Below are 24,723 nucleotides of genomic sequence, written 5' to 3' on the forward strand. Positions count from 1 at the left end.
ACAACGCGGTTTCCTTGTCTTGTTTTCCTGTGTTTTGAACGTAGCCTTGTTTATTTAGTTATCCTTGTCTACCACTAGTGGTGGGCAAAGCGAGGCTTCGTGAAACACTGAAACTATCGAAGCAAATGTGTCGAAGCTTCGAAACGTTTTGAAACACCACTCTATGGTGACACCTAGTGGTCATTTTATTTGTATTTCACTGAAACAGCTTTAGCAAAGAACAGTTGAGCAAATTAGGGTATGAAATCCCACTTTGTAGCCTTGAATCTGCAAATGGTTTAGTTTAGCGGTAAGAGTTCGTGACCGCCATGTGGGAATAATGGGTTCGAATCCAGACTGAAACAGTTATTTTGAAATGCTTTAACACCAGTTGGTAATGCTTTGTTATTGTGTCATTTTGTTTCAACATTGCTCTGACATACGAATAAACACCTTGTAAATAAATTTGGGTTGTTTTGTTCATAAAACAGGGTTGTTGCTAGATCAGATACAGTTGTGGCCAGAAGTTAACAATAATTACTTATATTATTAATTAAATTTCCCATTGTATTTTATTAACGTCTATCCAAAGCCTAAACCCATCACAGTACTGTAAAAATATGAATTATTGTTTTACGGTGTTACAAAAATGATGCTAAATTGATGGCATATCCGCAGCTGTATCCTATCTAGACTACACCATAAAACAGAAACATGATTAAAATATATAAAATCATGATTTTGGAGTATTTGGACTAGTCGGGATTCGAACCCAAAACAAATTTAAAACACAGTACTGTAGTGCGCATGCACGGTCCACTAAGCCATACAAGACACAGTTGACAACTTGATCATGACAGTCAAATGCAGATTCTGCGGGTCTTGAAACGCCTCTGAAATGATCAATGCTTTGAATCGCTTTAGTCACGTGACCAAGTGTTTCGAAACACTTTAGTCACGTGACCTGGGTGTTTCGGATCATGCTTCGGTGCAGTGTTTCGAAACACTTGCGCTTCGGGATCTCGACACTGTGTCGAAACGTCAGTTTCACGTCAGCCATCCTTATCTACCACCTGCCTTTCGACCTCTTGATTGTTAAACTGACTATGATTCTGGATTGTCCTCACACACCTGTTTGCTCCCGTATTGACCACTGCTTGCTTGACTGTGAATAAACCTGCATATTGGATCCTACCTTCTGTTGTGGTGTTACTCCCCGTCGTTACAGACGGAGTAAAAAATATTTTTCATTAATTAATATGACTTTACATATGATGTGTAATTACAGAAAATATAATTTTACCCAGACTTAAAAATAGGATTGATATGTAATGTGAACCTTAGAAAGATCACTTATGACACAATATTTTGGTTTGCATATTTGTCCATTAGATGTTGCTGTGTTTAGTTTTACTTCCTCTTTATTAATCTCTCTCTTTCTCTCTTTCTCAGAGGAAGTGAGCATCTCTCTGTCATGTTCATCTCTTCATGTTCAACCAGGAAGGAAAGAGTCAAAGCTGATCTGAACAGGAGAGTTTGAGGAGAGCTGAATCTACTAATGACAGAAGATCAGTGAATAAGAGAGAAGAATGAAGATCATCTGGACTTTCACTCTGCTCATGATTCCTGGTAAGAGTCTGATCAACTCCTGATCCAACAATCACACCACTGAAGAACCACAACACAGATTGAACAATGAGCAAATGACTTTGAATGAATATGGTTAAATAACTTTTAAAGATATTTTGAAATCTATATATTGCAGTTGTATTGACATGTTGTTTTGATGTAGGTGTGTTGAGCTCCATCAGTGTGACAGGATATTCAGGAGGCGGAGTCACCATCACATGCAAATATGATGAACAATATAAGACAAATTCAAAGTATTTTTGTAAAGGAAAGTATATACCAACAGGGCCAGACCTCATCAAGACTGAGATTAAAAATAAATGGGTAAAGAAGGATAAATACTTTCTGTATGACAACACAACAGCAGCAGTTTTCACTGTAACCATCATAAATCTGACAGAGAAGGATTCTGGGACTTACTACTGTGGAGTTGATATACATTACCATACAGATATCTACACTGAAGTGAATCTGAAGGTCATCACAGGTGAGTAACTGAAATCCTCAAATTCATGAAGATCCACAACATCACCAAACTCAACACTGACTGTTATGACTGTACTTTACACATATTTAATAGTAAAACGTTAGATTACACTCTACAATTGATAAAGTAAACCAAATTTAATAGGTACTCTTTTGTAAATAATACAGTACATATACAGTATTGTGTATAAGTGTAGGGGAACAAGATGAAAGGTTTGAGGAAGTAAGGGCTTAACAAGCCTTACTTTAAATCACCACCCAAATGTTATATTTACCCTGTAACACACTCTACAGCACTAGCAGAGTCAAAATTAATTGATGATCAATCAATTGTTGATAATGTACAATACAGCGTTGATGGTTGATATTGACGGTGTGCTTGGACATCCTTAATAGGCACAAAACAGCTGATGTGATTAAAAAATTCTCTCTCTCTCTCTCTCTCTCTCTCTCTCTCTCTCTATATATATATATTGTTGCCTTGAGATTACTTCCTGTATTTTGCTGAACTATAACTTCCATAAGTCATTGCAACTATCAACTTCAGCCACAGCTGATAGTAATCTGGGAATTGGGCACTGACACACACACACACACACACTCACATCTGAAGCATTATTTATCATTCATTCATTTTCTTTTCGGCTTAGTCCCTTCATTAATTTATTTATTAATCACCACAGTGGACTGAACAGCAACTTATCCAGCATATGTTTTATGCAGCGGATGCCCTTCCAGCCATAACCCATCACTGGGAAACATCCACACATGCTCACTTATACACATACACTGCGGACAATTTAGCCTACCGAATTCACCTATACACATGTCTTTGGACTTATGGCGGAAACCAGAGCACCTATAGGAAATCCACGCAAACATAGGGGGAACATGCAAACTCCACACAGAAATGCCAACTGACCCAGCCAAGGCTCGAACCAGCAGCCTTCTTGCTGTGAGGCGAACGTGCTACCCACTGCGCCACCGTGCAGCCCCTATCAGTGTTGCAGGCCATTTGTAAGCAGAGTGTTTATATCATGTTTTGATATTTTGCCTGCTTTATGGATTATGCTTTTGTATTGTCTCTGATGCTCCTAATGCAATTTTTTTTAGCTCTGCCTGACCATTCTTTAAAAAAAGCTGCATTTGTGAGCTGCTTTAACTGTTGATCTGAATCTCCAACAGCTGCTTGTTGTCAGAAGAGCATCAGTCTATCAGCTGCAGCAGGAGGATCCGTTAACATCAGCTGCAGATACCCACAATCCCACACCGCTGATGTCAAGTTCATCTGCAGGAGATCTGGAGCCGATCTCTGTGCTGAAGAGACGCGGTCTGAGGAGGAGAGCGGAGGAAGAAAAGCTGAGGGAAAGATCCAGCTGTATGATGACAGAGAAGAGCAGCTCCTGACAGCCACCATCAGTCATGAGAGTCCAGAACATTCAGCTGAATACTGGTGTGGAGTTCAGTCTGCAGGACACAAGAGCTTCATCACACGAGTCTTCATCAACTTCACTGATGCAGGTCAGATTCTCATATTAATCATGCAACACAAACTCATTAGGAATGTGTGACCACGGCTAAATGTTTGGGTGAACCCAAATATACAACTCTGCAAGGACGCAATATTGACCGAGGGCGGCATGGTGGCTCAGTGGTTAGCACTGTCACCTCACAGCAAGAAGGTTGCTGGTTTGAGTCCTGGCTGGGTCAGTTGGCATTTCTATGTGAAGTTTGCATATTTTCCCCATGTTGGTGTGGGTTTCCCCCACAGTCCAAACATATGCACTATAGGGGAATTGATTAATTAAATTGACCATAGTGTGTGAATGTGAAAGTGTATGGGTTGTGGCTGGAAGGGCACATATGACTTCCAAATATAGAACTAAGCAAAAGGAAAATTAATATATTATATTATCGACTGATAAAGTATTGTTTTAGTGTGGTCATCAGTTGTCTGTAGTCAAACATGTTCACCTTAGCCAATAATCTCTATAGACAGCTTATTCAGAGTCATCGGTTTGCTCGGTGGCTTGCCTTATTCGTTGTCGTACTTCAAACATGGAGAGGACTGGGATTGAGTCAGACAAAGATTGTTCCAGAAACCAGGAAAAAGCTATGTTAAATTGTGGTAAAGGCAGCCACGATGCATATCTCTGTTCTCATTTGCTCTTAAAAACACTATTAGTTGGGATTAGGGAAGGGGTTGGGTCAGTCAATCTCAAGGTGATATATGCAAGTCCTGCTTCTCAATAACAAGCATTTGAAGGACTTGTAAATAGCATGAATGAGAAAACATAGCCCAGTAGCGTATTTAAGATTTACAATAAAGTACACAACTGCCTCTGGTAGATTTGTCAACACAAGCTGCAAGCACACATCGCCGGAGCAATGTATTTCACAGTTCACAAAAAAGGTAGCCCTGGGCACATATTTCCAATGACTGTTGGTTGTCATCACATCTGATCTCTCTGTGTGTTTTATAATATGTTGCCTAATTCTACTAAGATGTGAAGAGCTAGGCTATGTTTTGTGTAGGAGTAGTGTACTGTGTGTTTGACAAAGCAAAACTACAAGGCATAAATGAAAAGAGGAAGCATTGTTTGTCATTCTTTAGAGACTGTGGTATCTTGGCTTTCACAAGCTATGTTTATTTCTAGTGTGGTGTTTTCAGTGAAGCAGAAATGCAGTATTTAGTGCTGCTGTGAGTTGCTTTTTTCAGTTCAGAAGCCGTAGTTAAAGATGCTCTTCCAGTAACGGCTTTTATTATTCATTTAGAAACCACAGGCTTGAGTTCTGCAAACTTACACAAACAGCTCACAACTTTTTTGCTAAGTTCCAGCAAACTGTGTGAATGACGCCAATGACGCTTTGTGAGGTTTATTAATAAACTAATTTCCTGTTCCTCACTAGCTAACGCACGATTCACCAATAAGACGATTCCTAAATCACTATAAATAACCAGACTATCTTACCTTAGCCATCTTCATCTTAAAGAATCCCCCATTCCACCCCTACTCCTCCCCTTTCCTTGTCAGGGCAGCATGCAGGCCCAATGGTTAGCATCATTGCCTCAAAGCAAGAATGTCACTGGCTCAGATCTTACCTGGTCAAGTTGGCATTTCTGTGTGGAGTTTGCATGTTCTCCTTGTGTTTGTGTGGGTTTTCCCCGGACTCTCCGGTTTCCTCCCACAGACCATAAAATATGTAACATAAGTAAATTGACAAAACTAAGTCGACATCATAGACAAGTGTTGAATTCTGCATAATATCTCCATAGCTATTTATAATCTACATTTACCATTATCAAGCAGGGGAGTTCTCGAGACCTACCTGAGCTCAAACTCCGCTCTCGCCCTGCAAGGGGAGGGAACCCCAGGTTTGAGGATCTCACGAGCTCAGGGCTCTCTCCCGGGAAAGCATGCCAAACATGCTCTATAATCAATCATCAGCTAAGGGCAAACTCTTGAAACCATAAGAAAAGTCTTGTCAAGTTACGTGTGTGAGATCCTTTCGGATTTAATTGTTTTATTTTCAAATGCTGCAGAAACACCTCCATCATCTCCACCAACATCATCAACATCTCTATCCAAATCAGCTTCATCTCCACCAAATTCATCTTCACCACCACCACCCTCCTCCTCCTCAGCATCATTATCTGATTCTTCTTCCTCATCAGCCAAAACTTCACTGAGTTCATCTCCCAAAACTTCTCCATATGCTCTCATACCGGCATCTCCAAACACATCAGCAGGTAAACTTGTGTGAAATACAGACATGTGATCAATGGGTGTAGCATTGAGTCATCCTGATGGAATGAGAGCTAGAGTTGAATGTCATCAGTATATTGTAAGGATGGTAGATGGTGAAAAGCAATGTTTTTTTTTTATTTATTTATTTTTTTAATGACAGTTCCAAGTGATCCCATTTAAATGAAAAAAGAATCGGCCCAAGAACAGAGCCCTGGGGCACCCCAGTAGCAAGATGGTGTTTCAGTGCTTTTTCAGTGCTACATTTAAAAAGAATTGAAAAAAATTGATTTATCAATGTGCATATAATTGTATTTCCATTAATATTATGCTTATCATCTGATCTAAAATTGATTGATCACATTAGATTATGTGATTATTTAATCTCCTGTGTTTCCAGGCTCTTCTCTGATCATCCCTCTGGTTCTGGTTGTTCTGCTTCTGATCATCGCTGCTCTCTTATTACTGTTTCTCTATAAGAAGCACCAGACCAAAGGTAAAACTCCTGAAAACCTACAGATTTGTAAACTCATTCATTCATTTTCCTTCAGATTAGTCCCTTTATTAATCTGGGGTTGTCACAACAGAATGAACCACCTACTTATCCAGCATTTGTTTAAGCAACTGATGCCCTTCCAGCTGCAAATTATCAATGGGAAACATCCATACACACTCATTCACATACATACACTACGGACAATTTAGCCTACCCTATTCCCCTATAGCACATGTGTTTGGACCGGAGCACCCGGAGGAAACCCACGCCAACACGAGGAGAACATGCAAACTCCACACAGAAACACCAACTGACCCAGCCAAGGCTCGAACCAGTGACTATCTTGCTGTGAGGCGAATGTGCTACCCACTGCGTCATCGTGCAGCCCGATTTGTAAACTCTCCATTTATAAAGAGGCTGCAAAGAGTGCAATAAGACATGTGTCAACAGAAGTATCAGTGAAAACAGAAATCAGTGTGGAAATTTGATGAAATGACATTAATTCAAGACTTGTTTTTGGCAGGCGGTGATTCTCAAACTGGACCAGGGAACACTGCAGTGGTCAGTTACTGCTAATCTATAAAATGTTTATTCTATTGATAATAGTAAAGCCTTTCACCCTGAAGATCATCAGAGCTCTAAATCATTTATCTGTTTCTCCTCAGGTTTCTCACACTGCTTGTGATTATGAGGAGATTAAAGACACTCACAAACAATTACCCACAAACCCCTCTGAGTCTTCTAGTGCTGTTTACTCCACTGCTGAATTACCCACAAAACCCTCTGAGTCTTCTAGTGCTGTTTACGCCACTGCTCAGTTACCCACAAACCCCTCTGAGTCTTTTAGCTCTGTTTACGCCACTGCTCAATTACCCAATAACCCCTCTGATTCCTGTCTTTACTCAACAGTTCAGGAAGCCTCTGGTGACTCTCAGATCTGCATCTCATCTGCTGAGGGTCTGAATTACTCAGTGGTGAATTTCCATAAGACACCAGACTTGAGGAATAGTCAAGAGTGCAGTGAATATGCTGCTGTCAATCATAATTTTACTGCTTGAAGAGACTTGAATGAACAGAGTTTTTTTTTGTTATCTTGTTTTTGGCATTAAGTTTCCATGTTCTTGTGTTAATTGCTTTTCTTGTAAATTACTTGTGTTAACTATTTAATGCTGCATTTAAAACATAGGCTGCGTCCAAAATCGCATACTTCTATACTATATAGTATGCTAAAAAAGTATGTGAGCCGAGTAGTATATCTGAATTCAGAAAATTCGAAAAAAAAAACATTATGTGACACCTACTACTTCCGGTGAGATTCCGAAGTGCACATTTGAGGGATTATATGCCATGGCATGAATCCCTCTGACATGTTTCATTGAATGATCAGAGGTGAAGGACTAAAGGGTTGACTCGGCCAGCACACAAGCTAAAGTTATTGAGGTAGTCTGCCAGCTCCACAGTGAAAGGCATCGGGGTAAAAGAGGTGCACGCTTGACTACCACAATTTTCTGGATTTGGTGGGGGATACTCTGAGAGTATGGGGAATGAGATGCACTTTAAATGGTCCCTGTACAACCAGAGCAGGAGTTTAGTTTGCGTGGCTCACAGTAAGTCAGACTTGTTCCTGGTAAATGATACACTCTAGCAAGACAGCACTCTGTCACCAGTTCTGTTAAGCCAGAAATGCCAGTTGAGGTGGCTTTGTCACGATAGTCAGTGACCACCTGAGGGCGCTGTAGTTCAACAGGACTCAGAAGGAACTACAGCGTCCCAAAGAGACTACAACTCCATACTTACAACGCGCATACACCGGAACACATACACTGATCTGCCATCACAGCTGTATCTGTTTTACCGTTGATTATCTGGACTATATATTCCAACCCGGGCTCATTGTGGAAAGGTAGCCCCGCAGACGTTTCTGCGAACCGCGATTTACGTCCCGGGAGGTACGTATTCGAGCGGTTTTTTGTTTTCGCGGATCCGCGAGAGGCCGCTGTGCGCGCTTTTTCGCGTCTCGGACGGGCGCCGGCGTTCGCGCCCGTGCCATTCTCGCGCGAATAGCCGCCGGATCGAAAAAAAAAAAAAAAAAAAAGCCCTCGTCCTCGATTTCGAACGCGGATTCCGTTTTTCGTCTTACCTGACTTCCGGAACCCGCCGTTCCCCGGACTCGATCCCGGTCGTCATCCACCGCGGCCGGCTCCGGCTCTTCCACCTCCTCCTGCTTCGGGTCCTCCGCTCCGCCGGCGCAACGCTGTGAGCTAGGCGGACAAACTGATTGCGTCGGGAAAGCCCTCCACTCGGAGGCGAGCCGTCGGCCGGCGAGCGCGAAGAGGAGGGGCGGAGCAGCGCCACACCGCCCCACAGCGTCCGCTCGAAAAAAACCAAACGCGGCCTTTACGTACCTTCGGCCACGTAAATCGTGGTCTCCAGAAACGTCCACGGGGCTACGTTTCCAGAATGAGCTTGGGTTGATATATTCTATCATTCCACCACTGTTGATCATCATGTCGTTTGTCTTCCTTGTCTCCAGTCCTAGTAAGTCTTGCATACCGAGTTTCTTGTTCTTGTATTTTGCTACAGTCTAGTTCGTGTTAACCTGTCTTAGTTTCTTGTTTTGTTTGTTTGTTTGTTACTTTGGTCTTTGATATTTTTGGATTTTTGTCACTGTTTTCTGCACGATATATCATGAAATTCTGCACTTGAATCTGCTATCTTTTGTTCCCATTTTTTGCTATTGTTTTGATCACGCTAAACATGACAGGCTTGATCACCTTTTTTTGAATGCCTTCTAAGCCTGCAGAGGTGTTCTCACCAGGAGGTGACCCCATGAAAGAACCAGGATACACTGGTTGTACGGTTTCATGGCTTGCCTGGGAACACCTTGGGACCCCCTGGATTAAGTGTCTTGGTAGAGAAAAGTCTAGGATTCCCTGTTGAGGCTGCTGTCTTTATAACCTAGCTCTGGATAAGCAGTTGATAATAGATGAATGGAGCAATTAAAACAATCCACCCGTGTTGGGTATGCATTTGCATTGTTATATTCTGGACAAAATGTCTGGTAGGTTCTGGGAACTTTGATTCATTCATTCTATTAAGTATAAGGTTGAATGTGACGCCTACTTCTACAATCTCTCACACTCACACACACACACCCTTAGAGGAAGTGAGCATTTCTCACATTTATGTTCAACCAGGAAATAAAGTCAACCCTGATCTTAAGACGGAAGCTTGGAAAGAGTTAAATCTACTAATGAATCTACCAAGATCAGTAAATAAGAGAGAAGAATGAAGATCATCTGGACTTTTACTCTGCTCATGATTCCTGGTAAGAGTCTGATCAACTCCTGATCCAACAATCACATCACTGAAGAACAAAACACAGATTAAACAACAAGCAAATGGCTTTAACATGTACTAATATGCTGAAATGAGCCTTAAAGTAACTCTTAATATAATAGTGTTATGTTAAGATGCTTGTTTATTGTAGGTGTGATGAGCTCCATTAGTGTGACGGGATATTCAGGAGGCGGAGTCACCATCACATGCAAATATGATGAAGGATACGAAACATATGTGAAGTATTTTTGTAAAGGACAGTGGTCAGAGTGCACAGATCGAATCAGGACTGGGACTAAAGATACATGGGTTCAGTCTGGAAGATTCTCTCTGTATGACGACACAACGGCAGCAGTCTTCACTGTGACCATCAGAGATCTGACAGAAGAGGATTCTGACATGTATTACTGTGGAACTGATATATATGGAAAAGTAGATTCTGCAACTGAAGTGAATCTGAAAGTTATAACAGGTTAGTGACTGAGAGCCTCACACTCATGAAGATCCACAACATCACCAAACTCAACACTGTATTACCATGATTTGCACATGTAACTTATTAAAGGAGGCCAAACAGATACACAGTCTTTGTTTTTCCTCCTAAGATTTACCCACAAAATGCCGGAGCAAAGTGACCAAATGTGTTGATTGAGCATATCATAAGAAATGATCTGTCAGGTCCAAATATTTGTTGCATTTGTTGATGTGCTAGAAGTGCTGAAGATCTGCTTTAACTGTTGATCTGAATCTCCAGCAGCTGCTTGCTGTCAGAAGAGCATCAGTCTATCAGCTGCTGCAGGAGGATCCGTCAACATCAGCTGCAGATACCCACAATCCCACACCGCTGATGTCAAGTTCATCTGCAGGAGATCTGGAGCCGATCTCTGTGCTGAAGAGACGCGGTCTGAGGAGGAGAGCGGAGGAAGAAAAGCTGAGGGAAAGATCCAGCTGTATGATGACAGAGAAGAGCAGCTCCTGACAGCCACCATCAGTCATGAGAGTCCAGAACATTCAGCTGAATACTGGTGTGGAGTTCAGTCTGCAGGACACAAGAGCTTCATCACAGGAGTCTTCATCCACTTCACTGATGCAGGTCAGATTCTCAGTGATATTAATCATATCTGATGTGCTGCTTGACTCAATATCTAAAGAATCATACGGCTCTTAGGGGTTCAGATTCAGGGTTATTCTAATGTCCAAGAAGTATTCTGTGTGTTTGACAAAGCAAATCCAGAAACCACTTTCAGTCCTGTTTAATTCTCAAAAGAGGAGACTAATCTCTAGAGACTGTCACAGCAATATCCCCCGCAGCCCAAGACTGGTTACTCACTAAAGCTAATCAGGTCCTTGTTGGGAGTTGAATGGGAGATTACATGGGGAAACTAGGTTGCTGTTGGAAGTGGTGTAAGTGAGGCCTAGCAGGGGGTCTGTGTGTCCTGATGCCCCAGTATAGTGAAGGGGACACTATAATGTCAGTGAGCACCGCCTTACAAATGAGACACTTAGGGTGGTTTCACACCTAGACTTTTACCCAGGTAGCACTGTTCATTTGGCATATGTAAATCCAGCAATCACACTTGAATCAGCACCAAAACAATCAGTCTGAGATCGCCTGAATGAGGTGGTCTCGACTTGATTGAAACGAACTCTGGAGTGGATCAATTGTAGTGAGAAAGCGATACGATCCGAGCCCAGTTATATCGCAATGTTTTATGGATATGTAATAGGTATAGGGCTATATGAAGAGAGAATTGTGAGTAGGTGGGAAGTCATTCCAGACATCCCAAGCCTCATGTGCATTTGTGGGAGACTCCCGGATGCCAGCAAACGAGTGTTAATCTCCCGGATAATCTTGCGTCTCCCTCCAGTCCTCAAATACGTTGCACACTCTTCTCACCCCTCCCCACCGCATCCCTCCTTGCTCTTTAGACACATTGCGTGCACCCTGTCAAACACCACCACCATCCCACCCCTGACAGCTGAGCGGGACTGCAAAATAAACCGTGAAACTCTGACCAATGTGAGGAAAGTTTACTTTTGGTCTGTTTAGAAACTTTACCGCGTGAAAGCGAACCGCACCAAGAACTAAGAGCAACAATGTAACAATTTTAATCCCTGTTTCGGAACAAATGAATCAATTCACAGGTGAAAGCACCCTAAATTGAAGTCCGGACTCTCTTTGGTCATTAAAAACCCCATGGCTCAAAAGAGCTGAGGTGTAACCCTGGTCTCTTGGCCAATATCCCTCCATTGGTCCATACCTCCATTGGTCATGGCCTCCAAATCCTCCCCATCCACTGAATTCCCTAGCAGCAAATAATTCTGGCCCAGATTTGGCATAAAGCTGACACAGCAGGCATTCATCCGGCACTGGCATACAGCATGTAGGCAAAACATGGCCCGGGTTTGGCAGAGGTTGCACCGTCTTTAAGGCGGCACACAAGATTTGGGCCAGATGAAAAACAAAGTATTTGGCCCAGATTTAAAAATTTGATAAGTGGGCCATGTGAGTTTGGCCAGTCTTGACCCACATTTAAAATACACTAAAATCATTTTTGAGTAAAGAAAAAAAAATCTACCAATCAGGTCACTGAGAAAAAGCGTGCCCATAGTGTGCCTAAAGCGCATCACTCCATGGGTTTATCAATTTCATTGCAATCGTGACACACCAACCTATCTGGCCCAGTTCAGGCCCAGTTATGAGTTATTAACTTGGCTGAGACTTGGCCCAGATATGTGTTTGGCCCTTGTCTGAAAGCCAGATTTGGTCCAGTCATGTATCACTGCTCAAGAGAGGGTCTTGGCCTATGTGCATGTATAAGCTACAGTCATGTGTGAATATAGTTTAAACTTTCAGTCATCATTTGGTTTCTCTCTATTGTTTTTATTTTAGCATTGGTGTGGTCATGTGGGCAGAGTATCACTACAGATCTTTAACTGTATTACTAGTGTGGTCATTTGCAGTTTTGAGTGCAGCTGTGAGTTGTTCCTTCAGTTCAGAAGCTGCAGATAAAGATGGTCATCCAGTAACTCTACAATAATATATTCACTGTGAAACCTCAGGCTTCAGTTCTGAAAACACACAGAAAGCTCAGCTTTTTTTAAACAGCAAACATGAGTTCTGGGTGATGAATGTGTGACTGACGCCAGTAGCACTTAGTTTCACCATAAATATTGTGTTTTTTAGTTTTCTCTGTAAATGTATTGTTTTGTTTTAGAATCAACTTCACCACGACCATCTTCATCACCCTCTTCACCATCCTCTTCATCTTCATCACCACCATCTTCATCTTCTTCACTGGTGGAATCTCCACTGCAGAGAATGTGTGTTAGAAAATGATTCACATTAAGAGTCTGAGATGTTCAGCTTCAGAACCCAAAACAGACATGGAGCCCCAAATGACACACATATTATGTAAACAGAGTGGATATATTACAAGTACATTGGCTGGAATTTCTGAAGAAAAGTTTCCTGCAAATCAGGATGTTTGTTCTAATTGATGATTGAACATTTTATTTTTGTTGTCCATGGCTTGTCAGTGTTGTATTTAAGTCTTTAGCTGTGAACATGACTATTCTGTAAATCTGTTCTGAATCGAGATTGAATGTGAAAAAGCAAATTTAAAATAAAATGACTGCTTTTATTAACCCTCCAGAGTCTAGATTTACTTAAAAGTACATTTATTTTGACATTTGAAAGTGTATTTTAAATGCATTATAGGCATTATAAACAAACAAAATACCATTTTCAAACTAGTTTTCAACACTGCTGCTGTTTCCCAATAATCAGTCAGTCCTGTCTCAAACTGCTTCAACCAGTGTTGAGTTGACTTTAGATTGATTTAATAATCCATCCATAATTTATAGACAAATCTCAACGTATCAATAAATATTGATTTACTAACTTATTTACTACTAAAATAGACATAGTAAGTGCTCTTTTCAGAGTGGGCTATTAATATTGCATAAAAATAAAAATGAGGTCACAAATAAACAACAATACTCATCATAATACAGTTTATTAGTGGATCAGCACAGTTAATGGTGAGTGTGCTCAATTCTTCAGCACTGCACATTTACATACCTGTCAACATTTAAATGTGAATAATAGGGGATAGACACCCAGAAACATTGTCTATTTAAACATACACCCAAATCCCAAAGTGTCCATGTTCACTCCTCTTCGAAATTTCAAATAGAAAGGGAGACAACGCATGACATTTAAGGAAAAAAGGGAATACGCTTAATTTTATAATCAATTCAATATAATCATTAGTCAAAATAAAAAATAAATAAATAAAAGCCCAAATTTCTAGAACAGCTCTGGTCATTATATCACATTAAAGAGCAATGACACCCCCTGGTGGTATGGAGGTGCTATGTGCATACTGAGGATCAGCTCTGTGTTGATGTTGCTGCTCCCTTTAAAAGAAAAGTAAACATGGAAGAAATATGGGAATATTTTAAACAGGAGGACAGCAGGATAGAATGGAGAAATACAGGAGAATCTCTGACAAAACAGGTAAGTTGACAGGTATGCATTTACATGTACAATGAGAATCACTGCTGTTTGACCTCCGTCATCATCTGGGAAATAAATATGACGAACTGAAAAAAAAAACATATTAGGCAAGACAAACTTTATTTATAAAGCAACATTTTATACAGCCGTAGTTGATTCAAAGTGCTTTATAGAATAAAATCATAAAAAAATGGTATTTAAAAATATAAGTAAAGGAAATGTTTACAGTAATACTAAAATACAGATAAGAAACAACACTTATAGACAAGGAAATAAAAATAAGTCTTTAAATTAGATTTAAAAGCATCCAATGATGGAGAAATCCTGATGTTCAGAGGGAGGGACAGACAAAAGAAACTGGTCAACACTTTAATTAGTTAGAAACATCAAATATTCTGAATTTGGAAAAACATTAAACTGAGCCTATGGAAAGTGCAATGCTTCTGTGGAAAACCTCTGTAAAATAAGGTATTCATGAGTTTATCTGCATGCATGGCTGTCAGTAGTGGATCTGGACCTCATGAACAGGTTTCTGCTTTGGGTCTCTTTTGATTTAATTGTGTTCACGGCTTTCAGACTTCATCATGGGCTCCTTCAAGGCTCTGGGAACTACAGTATTAACATGTACAGCTTTCATACCTCTGCCTGTATGAAGAAATAGTTACAGTTCCTCTTTTTCGGTCTCTCTTTTTGTCACTCTCAGAGGAAATGAGCATCTCTCTCTCATGTTCATCTCTTCATGTTCAACCCGGAAAGAAAGAATCAAAGCTGATCTGAACAGGAGAGTTTAAGGAGAGCTGAATCTACTAACAGAAGATCAGTGAATAAGAGAGAAAAATGAAGATCATCTGGACTTTCACTCTGCTCATGATTCCTGGTAAGAGTCTGATCAACTCCTGATCCAACAATCACATCACTGAAGAACAAAACACAGATTAAACTATGAACAAATGACTTTATAGTAAACTAATATGGTGAAAACACAATTGAAGATGAGTTTAAATTACTGTATTAGTGTTGTAATGAGACATTGTTTTGTTGTAGGTGTATTGAGCTCCATCAGTGTGACCGGATACTCAGGAGTCACCATCACATGCAAATATGATGAAGAATATGAGACAAATGAGAAATATTTTTGTAAAGGAAAGTGGTCAGAGTGCGAAGACCAAATCAGGACTGAAATGAAACATCACTGGATTAGGTCTGGAAGATTCTCTCTGTTTGATGACACAACAGCAGCAGTTTTCACTGTGACCATCAGAAATCTGAGAAAACAGGATTCTGGCATTTATCACTGTGGAATTAAAAGATTTGCATTTGATCATGGCACTAAAGTGAATCTGAAGGTCATAACAGGTGAGTAACTGAGAGCCTCAAACTGATGAAGATCCACAACATCACCAAACTCAACACAGACTAGAGTTGTTATAAATACCTCATAAAATGACAGCTCTAAATGCATATGAATATTGATATTTTTAATATAAAATAGTAATTTATTAATATGGACACTTGTGTAAAATCTTAAATTTATTAATGATGCCAAGACTAAACTGCAGATATGTGTTCACAAGTTATGAATGTACAAATCCTCTATACATTTAATGCTCCTGAGAGTCTTAGTGAAAGAATGACATGCGGAATTTGTCATTGGCTGCGTCCGAAACCGCTTACTACTCAGCAGGTACTGCATTTGAATTTAAAAGTACTACTCGGCCGTAAGAAAAGTGCGTTCTATACAGTATGAATCTGAGAATTATGATTGGAATTCTGACGTACTACATCCGCCATTTTGTCATGGTCACGTGACCTACTTGAGTCAGTTGCGTCGCCTCACTTCCATTCATGAATTCTCTCACTGAGCATCATGGGATAGCGCAGCGTGCATGGGATGCGCACTTCAGAATCTCGCCGGAAGTAGCAAGCCAACCTGGTAGTTCTCGCATACTGATTTTCGAATTCTATGAATTCAGACATACTACTCGGCGCGCATACTGATTTTAGCGAACTATATAGTATGGATGTATGCGGTTTCAGACGCAGCCATTGATTAAATCAAAAATGGCTTCAATTAGTTTATTCCTTATATATAAGTTTGTGTTCAACAGAGTTCGGGAATCAGGTCAACACTAATGTTGGGACAGTGAGAAGACATTCAGGAGAAAGCATCACTATAGACTACACATATGAGGAAAAACACAAGAGTCGTGAGAAATCTGTCTGTAAAATTGGAGAATATCTTTGTGAAACTCTAATTAGCATCAGCAGACCAGCAGAAAAGAAAGACAGTGGTCGATTCTCCATTCATGATGACAGATCTGCAGGTCTCTTACGTGTGTTTATCAGAGAGCTGAATGTCCAGGATTCTGGAGAATATAGGATTAAAGTCAGACACTCTGAAGACTACAGCTTCTTCTCTGAGTTTGAGCTGGTCATCACAGACGGTGAGCCGCTTTCAGTCATTCCTGCATTTGCACTTGAAGTGCTGAAGATCTGCTTTAACTGTTGATCTGAATCTCCAGCAGCTGCTTGTCATTGAAGATGTTCATATCTTTCTTCAGTCATAAAGACAATAAGGTTTTTCCTTTCTTCAATATAGTAGACTTCAATAGAGCTTACAAGTTTGAACCTGCAAAATGCAGTTTCAGTGTAGCTTCAAAGAGCGCTTAATCATTCTAGCCAAGAAACAAGAGTATTACCTGGGTAAATGATGGGTAGATATTCACACAAGGTCCAAACTATAACCTTCATCAATCAACTGAAGACAGAAATAAACATGTTGGATGACAATACATTCTGGAAGTGAAACAATCCTTTAATCATATCAGATCTCTGTGTGCTTCACAGTATATTATGCTGATTGATTGTGCAAAATTTAAGCAAAGAACTAAGCTATTCTTATATATTAACATGCAGGAATATCTTTAGAGTAGAAGTGTGCCGTGCTTTTGACACAGCAAAAACTAAGAGAAAGTGACCTCACCACTTCCTATTTTATTCTCGTATCTTCTTTCTTTAACTTCTCTGTTTGGCAGATGGCTATTCTTAATCAGGGATTTACAAATGTTTTTTTTTTTTGTTAAGCAAAAAAGTATTTAGTTACTTATTTGGCAATTTAAAGACACATTAGCATATTCACAACTCTCTGATATTAGTTTGTGTTCACATGCTGGTCAATAAATAAAATATTTTTTAAAGGATGTATTTTTATGGGCGGCGCAGTGGCGCAGTGGGTAGTGCTGTCGCCTCATAGCAAAAAAAGATTGCTGGTTTGAGCCTTGGCTGGGTCAGTTGGTATCTCTGTGTGGAGTTTGCATGTTCTCCCTCTGTTGGCGTGGGCTTCCCCCACAGTCCAAACACATGCGCTATAGGGGAATTGGGTAAGCTAAATTGTCAGTAGTGTATGTGTGTGAATGGGTGTTTCTAAGTGATGGGTTGCAGCTGGAAGGCTATTCGCTGTGTAAAACTTATGCTGGATATGTTGGCGGTTCGTTCCGCTTGTGGCAATCTCTGATTAATAAAGGGACTAAGCTGAAAAGAAAATGAATGAATGAATGAATTTTCATTTTTTATAATTTAAACCTTAGCTGCTATTCCATTGTGAACCACTAGGGGTCCCATTTGGGAAATACTGTTATAGATCAATGTTTTGGGTCTAGAGCAGTGTTTCCCCAGCCTGTTCCTGGAGGTACACCAACAGTACATATTTTGGATGTCTCCCTATTCTGACCCACAACTCCAGCTTTTGGAATGTTCTGATGAGTTGATGCAGGTGTGTTTGATAAGGGAGAGCTTGAAACTGTATGTAGGTATGCCTTCAGGTACAGGATTGAGAAACACTGGTGTAGATCAACAGTTTATGACATATCTAGTTGTAGTTTTGTTGAGCATGTCTACAGCAGTGTGAATAGAGGAACAGGACACATTGTGACAGATTTTGTGGTGATTTGAGGTTTCTGCAGTGTTTCAGCATCAGTGTGTTCATGTGCACACAGTGTTACTTAAGTTTACCAACAGTTTACCCAAAAATCTAGATTTTGTCATCATGTACTTACTTAGACTTTAGTTGAACACAAAGAAAAGATAATTTGAAGAATGCTGGATGCTTAAATCCAGAATTCCTCAAAAAAATATCTTCTTTTGTGTTCAACAGACGCAAGAAACCCAGAAAGATTCAAACCAACATGAGGCAGACTAAAGGATGAGCTCATTTTTATTTATGGGGTATTTTATATAGGTGGGAATCACATGATACAGTATTATTACAATACTTGAGTCAGGAGACAATGTCAACAAACTTGCCAAGTTAACCAAATCATTCTAGTCAACCCTTTTAATTACACTATAACATGAAAACTACTGTCTTGTAAAATTAATTCTTTTTTTTTTCAGCTTAGCTTCCCTTTATTAATCTGGGGTCACCACAGTGGAATGAACCGCCAACTTATACAGCACATGTTTCAAGCAGCGGATGCCCTTCCAGATGCAACCCATCACTGGCAAACACCCATACACTCTCAATCCCACACATACACTACGGACATTATAGCCTACCCAATTGACCTGTACCACATGTCTTTTGACTTGTCGGGGCAACCGAAGCACTCAGAGGAAACCCATGCCAACACAGGGAGAACATGCAAACTCCAGACAGAAAGGCCAACTGACCCAGCTGAGGCTGGAACCAGTGACCTTCTTGCTGTAAGGTGAACGTGCTACCTACGGTGCCACCACGTCGCCTATCTTGTAAAATAACCAGTAAAATAGTTTGTGCTGTCATCAGAGGTGTAGTAAGTGGTGTTGGGGGAGATGTGATAGAGTTAAGGGGCCCACAATTTAGAGGCCCAGCAATGGGTTTTGGTGTGGGGAGGGATGTGTGGCAAAGATTTATCCCCCAAGTAATTTATTTATTTGTTTTTAATTTTTTGTATTACAATTAGCGGTGGAGCCAGAGAGGCAATTGCAGATTAGGAAGGAAAGTGGAGACTAAATAGTTGAGTTTTTAGTGGTTTCTTGAAGACAGCGAGTGACTCTGCCGTTCTGATGCAGTTAGGGAGTTTATTCCACCAACTGGGCAGATTGAATGCGAGAGTTCGGGAAAGTGATTTCTTCCCTCTTTGGGATGGAACCACGAGGCGACGTTCATTCACAGAACGCAAGTTTCTGGAGGACACATACATCTGCAGGAGTGAGAGCAGATAAGAAGGAGCAAAGCCAGAAGTCACTTTGTAGGCAAACATCAGAGCTTTGAATTTGATGCGAGTAGCAATTGGCAGCCAGTGCAAACGGATGAGCAGCGGAGTGACATGTGCTCTTTTAGGTTCATTGAAGACCACTCATGCTGCTGCGTTCTGAAGCAGATGAAGAGGTTTGATAGAGTTAGCTGGGAGCCCGGCTAGTAGAGAGTTGCAGTAATCCAGTCTGGAGAGAACAAGAGCTTGAACAAGGAGTTGAGCTGCATGTTCAGATAGGAAGGGTCGGATCTTTCTGATGTTATAGAGTGCGAATCTGCACGATCGAGCAGTTCTAGAGATGTGGTCAGAGAAGTTTAGTTGGTCATCAATCGTTACTCCAAGGCTTTTCACCATTTTGGATGCAGTAATGGTTGCCCCATCCATCTGGATTGAAAAGTTATGATGTAGAGTCGGGTTGGCAGAAACTAATGAATTCAAACCAACAATTTTGCCTTCAACTGTATGTGCTTATTTACCGGTTCCTAAATCTCACAAGCACTTGTGACTTTCTTTTTTAATTATTCTGTGTTATTGTTTTAGATGCTCCAAAAACGACATCTTCATCACCATCATCATCATTATCATCATCCTCATCACCATCATCATCATCATACATTTCAACTTTACAAACTCCACTGAGCACAACTGTTTCAGAGAGGTCTATAGTCACATCACAATTCAACACCATAACAGGTATTCAAGTGCTGAATAAAATCATGCATCTGATATTTGGCTCAAAGTGGTTCTGATTATTAAATCTCCTGTTTCCAGACTCTTCTCTGATCATCCCTCTGGTTCTGGTTCTTCTGCTTCTGATCATCGCTGCTCTCTTATTACTGTTTCTCTATAAGAAGCACCAGACTAAAGGTAAACCTCCAGCTTCACTCCTACAGATGCAGAAACTCTCTGTTCACAGATTTTACAACTCAGATTAGATTATATCGCCACCTAAAGGCTGCGACAAGACATGAGGAACATGCAGATACTTCATTACACACAACAGATCAGTGTTGAAATGAGATATACTGTCATTAAAGACTTGTTTTCAGCAGGTGGTGACTCCACATCTCAGACTGCACATGGAAATACTGAAGCGGTGAGTTACTGTCACTGCAGGAAACCTTTATTTCTGATCATAATGAGAATTAAGTGTATTACTTTCCATCCTGAAGATCATCAGAGCTCTAAATCATGTCTCTGTTCCTCCTCAGGTTTCTAATATTGGTTGTGATTACAAGGAAATTAAAGACACTCACAAGCAATTACCCAGAAGCCCCTCTGAGTCTTCTAGCACTGTTTACGCCACTGCTCAGTTACCCACAAACCCCTCTGATTTCTGTATTTACTCCAACGTTCAGGAAGCCTCTGGTGACTCTCAGATCTGCATCTCGTCTGCTGAAGATGCGAATTACTCAGTGGTGAATTTCCACAAGAAATCAGACTGTCCTGACAGCATCAGTTTGAGGAATCATCAGGAGTGTTGTGAATATGCTGCTGTCAATCATCATCTCACTGCTTGAAGAGACTTGAATGAACTGAGGGATGCTATTTCACCTTGCCTCTGGCATTAGGTTTGGGTGTTTTGGGGTGTCTTAACTAATAGTGTAGTGTCTGATTCTTCAGATGACACTTATAATACTTATGTGGAACCTTTTGTATTGTTAGTTTCATGTAAAAAGTGCTAATATTAAAAGTTGTGGAACACTGAGCTGTATATTTAAGCAGAATATAAACTTTAAACAACACGCTTGACCACTTGCATTTCTTGCTGTTGACTTAGATCATGGGTGTCAAATTCAATTCCTGGAACTCACATTGTAAACATTTCCATTCTTATAGACTATTTTAACCCTTTGCAAATGTTTCAGCTGTTTGCCTTTCAGCCAGTTTCACATATTCAAACTATTTTTAAAAAGTCCACTTTACATAGTTTTACCCTGCTCTTTGCATTTGTGACCATCAGATGTCACTATCCCTTCTCTCTCTCTCTCTCTCTCTCTCTCTCTCTCTCTCTCTCTCTCTCTCTCCCTCTGAGGAAATGAGCATCTCTCCGTCACGCTCTTCTCTTCATGTTCAACCAGGAAAGAAAGAGTCAAAGCTGATCTGAACAGGAGAGTTTGAGGAGAGCTGAATCTACTAATAACAGAAGATCAGTGAATAAGAGAGAAGAATGAAGATCATCTGGACTTTCACTCTGCTCATGATTCCTGGTAAGAGTCTGATCACATCCTGATCCAACAATCACACCACTGAAGAAAATAATTATAAGGACCAAATGTGTTTAAGATGAACTAATATAGTGAAACTACCTTTAAACATAATAAAACTATTATGTTAATATTAAAAACGATTTAGTATAATATAACTATAATATTAAATAAAAAAAAAAACTATATTAGTGTCTTATTGAGATGTTGTTTTGTAGGTGTGTTGAGCTCCATCAGTGTGACAGGATATTTAGGAGGCGGAGTCACCATCACATGCAAATATGATGAACAATATAAGACAAATGCAAAGTATTTTTGTAAAGGAAAGGGGTTATCCTGCTTTGAGCTTATCAAGACTGACACTAAAAGTGAAAATAAATGGGTTCAGTCTGGAAGGTTCTCTCTGTATGACAACACAACAGCAGCAGTTTTCACTGTGACCATCAGAAATCTGACACGACAGATTTATGGGACTTATCACTGTGGAGTTGAAGTGTATGGAACTGATCCCATCATTAAAGTGAATCTGAAGCTTGTAACAGGTAAATAACTGAGAGCTTTAAACTTTGGACAAAAGTGTCTGCTAAATGACTAAATCATAATTAAGAATATTAATGATTCATCAGTGACCAATCAATTGTTTATAATGTTTTAAATCAATGTACAATACAGAGCTGATAGTGAAGGATTGACCGAATATGCATTCATTTAGTTTTAAATGTTAAAATCTGTGTTCAGCAGGTCCACAAATGGGGAAAGTGAGAGGATATTCAGGAAGAAACATCATTATAAAATACAGATATGACAAACAACACAAGAACTGTCAGAAATATGTCTGTAAAACTGGAGAAAATCATTGTTTATCTCTGATAAGCATTTATGGAGGAGCAGAATGGGAACACAGCGGCCGATTCTCCATTCGTGATAACAGATCTGCAGGTCTCCTACGTGTGTTTATCAGAGAACTTAATGTCCAGGATTCTGGAAGATACAGGATTATAGTCAGACACTCTGATTACTACAGCTTCTTCTCTGAGTTTGATCTGGTCGTCACAGACGGTGAGCCGCTTTCAGTCATTCCTGCATTTGTTGATGTGCTAGAAGTGCTGATGTTCTGCTTTAACTGTTGATCTGAATCTCCAATGTTATTCTAGTGTATGCATACTGTTAATTAAACATAATTAAATGTTTAATTATCCAGAGACTACAGTATATCGGCCTATATGTATAAGCTGCAGTCATGTGTGAATATAGTTTAAACTTTCTGTCATGATTTGGTTTTTATTTCAGCCTTGATGTGGTCACGTGGACAGAGCATTACAACAGTTTTTTAACTTCATTACTAGTGTGGTCATTGAACGCAGTAGAAATCCAGTATTTATATGGCTGTGATGTTTCTTCAGTTCAGAAGCAGCAGTTGAGGATGCTTTTAAAACCTCTACATTAATATTCACTGTGAAACCACAGGCTTCAGTTCTGGAAACTCACAGCTTAGTTTCTGAGCATTAGCAAACATGAATGTGTGAATGATGTCAAAACACTTATTTTTACCATAAGAAAAGAGGTCTGGTTCACTGTGTAAGATTATTGTTGTGCTATTTTGAATGCAGATGCTTCAGAAACAACTGCATCTTCATCACCAACATCACCATCATCATCATCATCTTCATCCTTGGCTGAATCTCCACTTCAGAGAATGTGTGTCAGGAAATAATTCATATTAAAGGAGTCTGAGATGTCCATGTGTTTAGGGCCCAAAACAGACACTGACCCAATAGAGCATTTACTGTTTATTAAAAGTACAATAGCTGGAATATCAAAGGTAAAGTTTCCAGCAGAACAGTGTTACAGTCATTGGCGTACCAACCAGACTCACTAGGGAGCATTCCAGCTATATATAGTCACCCGGACTACACATCCCATCATGCTTTGTGCCAATTCAGACTCTAATTACATGCTACAGCTGATTTCAATCTGCACACCAACATATGCACAGTAGCAGATCATTTACACTGATTACACTCACTATATAAATACCAGATCTGCTTTATCTGTCTATCCACAATGCTCTGCTGGCTTCATGTGGTCATCTGTTAAAGTGAAGACCAACTCTTGATTTTAATCCCCAGTATTATAGATGAATTTACTATGTTTGTTTGTTTTTTATTAAAATATTAAAAGAGTTTTAAAGTGGAAACAGTCTTTGATTGTTCTTCTTCTCATGGTGTTTCATGAACACTGGTTGGTTTTGTATTTGTGTGATGATCAGGATATTTTCAGCCAGCTCAAACCACAGAAACCAGGTGAAGGTTCAGGGTCTCAATTCTCCCTTCTCAGCTCAGAAAATAGACGTGTTCAGGAAGCCCACAGTGGGACAGAACAGAAAAGGCAGAGTAAAAGTTAAACATATTAATAACAGATTAAATAAAGTGCACACAGTTGAAACATACTTACTGTATAAAAACTCTGAAGGTACACTGGCTCACTCATTCTGGTCATGCCATAAAATCAGTTCATTTTGGCAAAGCATTTTTAATTTTATATCTGAAGTATACGGGATAAGTCTGTCACCAGATCCAAAATTGGGCATTTTCGGAGACACCTCAGAAATTGGAGATAAATATATATCACAGGCAGTATCTTTGTGTATGATATTAGCAAAGAAAATAATTTTACAAAATTGGAAGTCAGATTATGTGCCTGTTTTCGAAATTTGGGTTAGAAGCTTAAGTTTCGTGTTGCCCATGGAGGAAATGCGATATGGGATGACAAACAAACTAAACACATTTGTAAAAATCTGGAGCCCAATTATGTTCTATATCAGTAATGCTAACTTGTAACTCTTTATAAGTGAGATTGGTCTGGAGTAAGTCGAATTGTGGAGCCTATGCATTTCTCTGTAAATTATTTTTGTTTCATATTTAATTATATTTATTTCCTTATGCTTTCTGGATGATGTTGTATTATGTTGTGTCTGACTATTTGTATATTTTGAAATGGCCTTTGTAACCCCCCTTTATTTTTATTTATTTATTTTTTTTATGTAGTTTTTGTTTTGTTTATGTTGTTGATTATTTCCTATGCT

At 39.9% G+C, this 24,723-nt stretch overlaps 3 protein-coding genes across 5 annotated transcripts; all 3 read left to right on the plus strand.

The window, feature by feature from the left end:
* Positions 1 to 1,467: 1,467 nt before the first annotated feature.
* Positions 1,468 to 7,680, plus strand: LOC141375245 (uncharacterized). The gene is made up of 7 exons (XM_073907877.1): positions 1,468 to 1,608; positions 1,772 to 2,095; positions 3,280 to 3,615; positions 5,639 to 5,845; positions 6,241 to 6,336; positions 6,860 to 6,897; positions 7,002 to 7,680. Exons 1-7 carry the CDS (start codon positions 1,569 to 1,571, stop codon positions 7,392 to 7,394), a joined length of 1,434 nt encoding a protein of 477 aa, XP_073763978.1. The 5' UTR covers positions 1,468 to 1,568; the 3' UTR covers positions 7,395 to 7,680.
* LOC141375267 (polymeric immunoglobulin receptor-like) lies at positions 7,338 to 13,640 on the plus strand. 3 transcript variants are annotated; one of them, XM_073907936.1, is made up of 5 exons: positions 7,338 to 9,397; positions 9,534 to 9,664; positions 9,827 to 10,147; positions 10,433 to 10,768; positions 12,894 to 13,640. In XM_073907936.1, exons 2-5 carry the CDS (start codon positions 9,625 to 9,627, stop codon positions 13,013 to 13,015), a joined length of 819 nt encoding a protein of 272 aa, XP_073764037.1. In that variant the 5' UTR covers positions 7,338 to 9,397; positions 9,534 to 9,624; the 3' UTR covers positions 13,016 to 13,640. The 3 variants fall into 3 exon arrangements, 2 of the variants coding, with proteins under 2 accessions (XP_073764037.1, XP_073764030.1); XM_073907929.1 differs by having other exon boundaries at positions 8,647 to 9,664; positions 10,430 to 10,768; positions 12,894 to 13,462; XR_012383004.1 differs by lacking the exon at positions 7,338 to 9,397 and having other exon boundaries at positions 9,496 to 9,664; positions 10,433 to 11,984; positions 12,449 to 13,321.
* On the plus strand, positions 13,420 to 24,723 carry LOC101882213 (uncharacterized). The gene is made up of 11 exons (XM_073907901.1): positions 13,420 to 14,197; positions 14,901 to 15,074; positions 15,242 to 15,553; positions 16,306 to 16,641; positions 19,972 to 20,124; positions 20,203 to 20,298; positions 20,484 to 20,527; positions 20,643 to 21,641; positions 21,857 to 22,180; positions 22,377 to 22,697; positions 23,249 to 24,723. The coding sequence occupies exons 2-8, from the start codon at positions 15,035 to 15,037 to the stop codon at positions 20,949 to 20,951; spliced, it is 1,290 nt and encodes a 429-aa protein (XP_073764002.1). The 5' UTR covers positions 13,420 to 14,197; positions 14,901 to 15,034; the 3' UTR covers positions 20,952 to 21,641; positions 21,857 to 22,180; positions 22,377 to 22,697; positions 23,249 to 24,723.

This window comes from Danio rerio, chromosome 1 (assembly GCF_049306965.1).
Source record: "Danio rerio strain Tuebingen ecotype United States chromosome 1, GRCz12tu, whole genome shotgun sequence".
Lineage (NCBI taxonomy): Eukaryota > Metazoa > Chordata > Actinopteri > Cypriniformes > Danionidae > Danio > Danio rerio.

Bases quoted from the DNA above. Each gene is read 5' to 3' on its own strand.
- LOC141375245 (XM_073907877.1), top strand. From the start codon at position 1,569: ATGAAGATCATCTGGACTTTCACTCTGCTCATGATTCCTG. The intron at 2,096-3,279 runs GTGAGTAACTGA...AATCTCCAACAG, and splicing joins GAATCTGAAGGTCATCACAG to CTGCTTGTTGTCAGAAGAGC. The intron at 6,337-6,859 runs GTAAAACTCCTG...TGTTTTTGGCAG, and splicing joins TAAGAAGCACCAGACCAAAG to GCGGTGATTCTCAAACTGGA.
- LOC141375267 (XM_073907929.1), top strand. From the start codon at position 9,625: ATGAAGATCATCTGGACTTTTACTCTGCTCATGATTCCTG. The intron at 9,665-9,826 runs GTAAGAGTCTGA...TGTTTATTGTAG, and splicing joins TACTCTGCTCATGATTCCTG to GTGTGATGAGCTCCATTAGT. The intron at 10,148-10,429 runs GTTAGTGACTGA...CTGAATCTCCAG, and splicing joins GAATCTGAAAGTTATAACAG to CAGCTGCTTGCTGTCAGAAG.
- LOC101882213 (XM_073907901.1), top strand. From the start codon at position 15,035: ATGAAGATCATCTGGACTTTCACTCTGCTCATGATTCCTG. The intron at 15,075-15,241 runs GTAAGAGTCTGA...GTTTTGTTGTAG, and splicing joins CACTCTGCTCATGATTCCTG to GTGTATTGAGCTCCATCAGT. The intron at 20,299-20,483 runs GTAAACCTCCAG...TGTTTTCAGCAG, and splicing joins TAAGAAGCACCAGACTAAAG to GTGGTGACTCCACATCTCAG.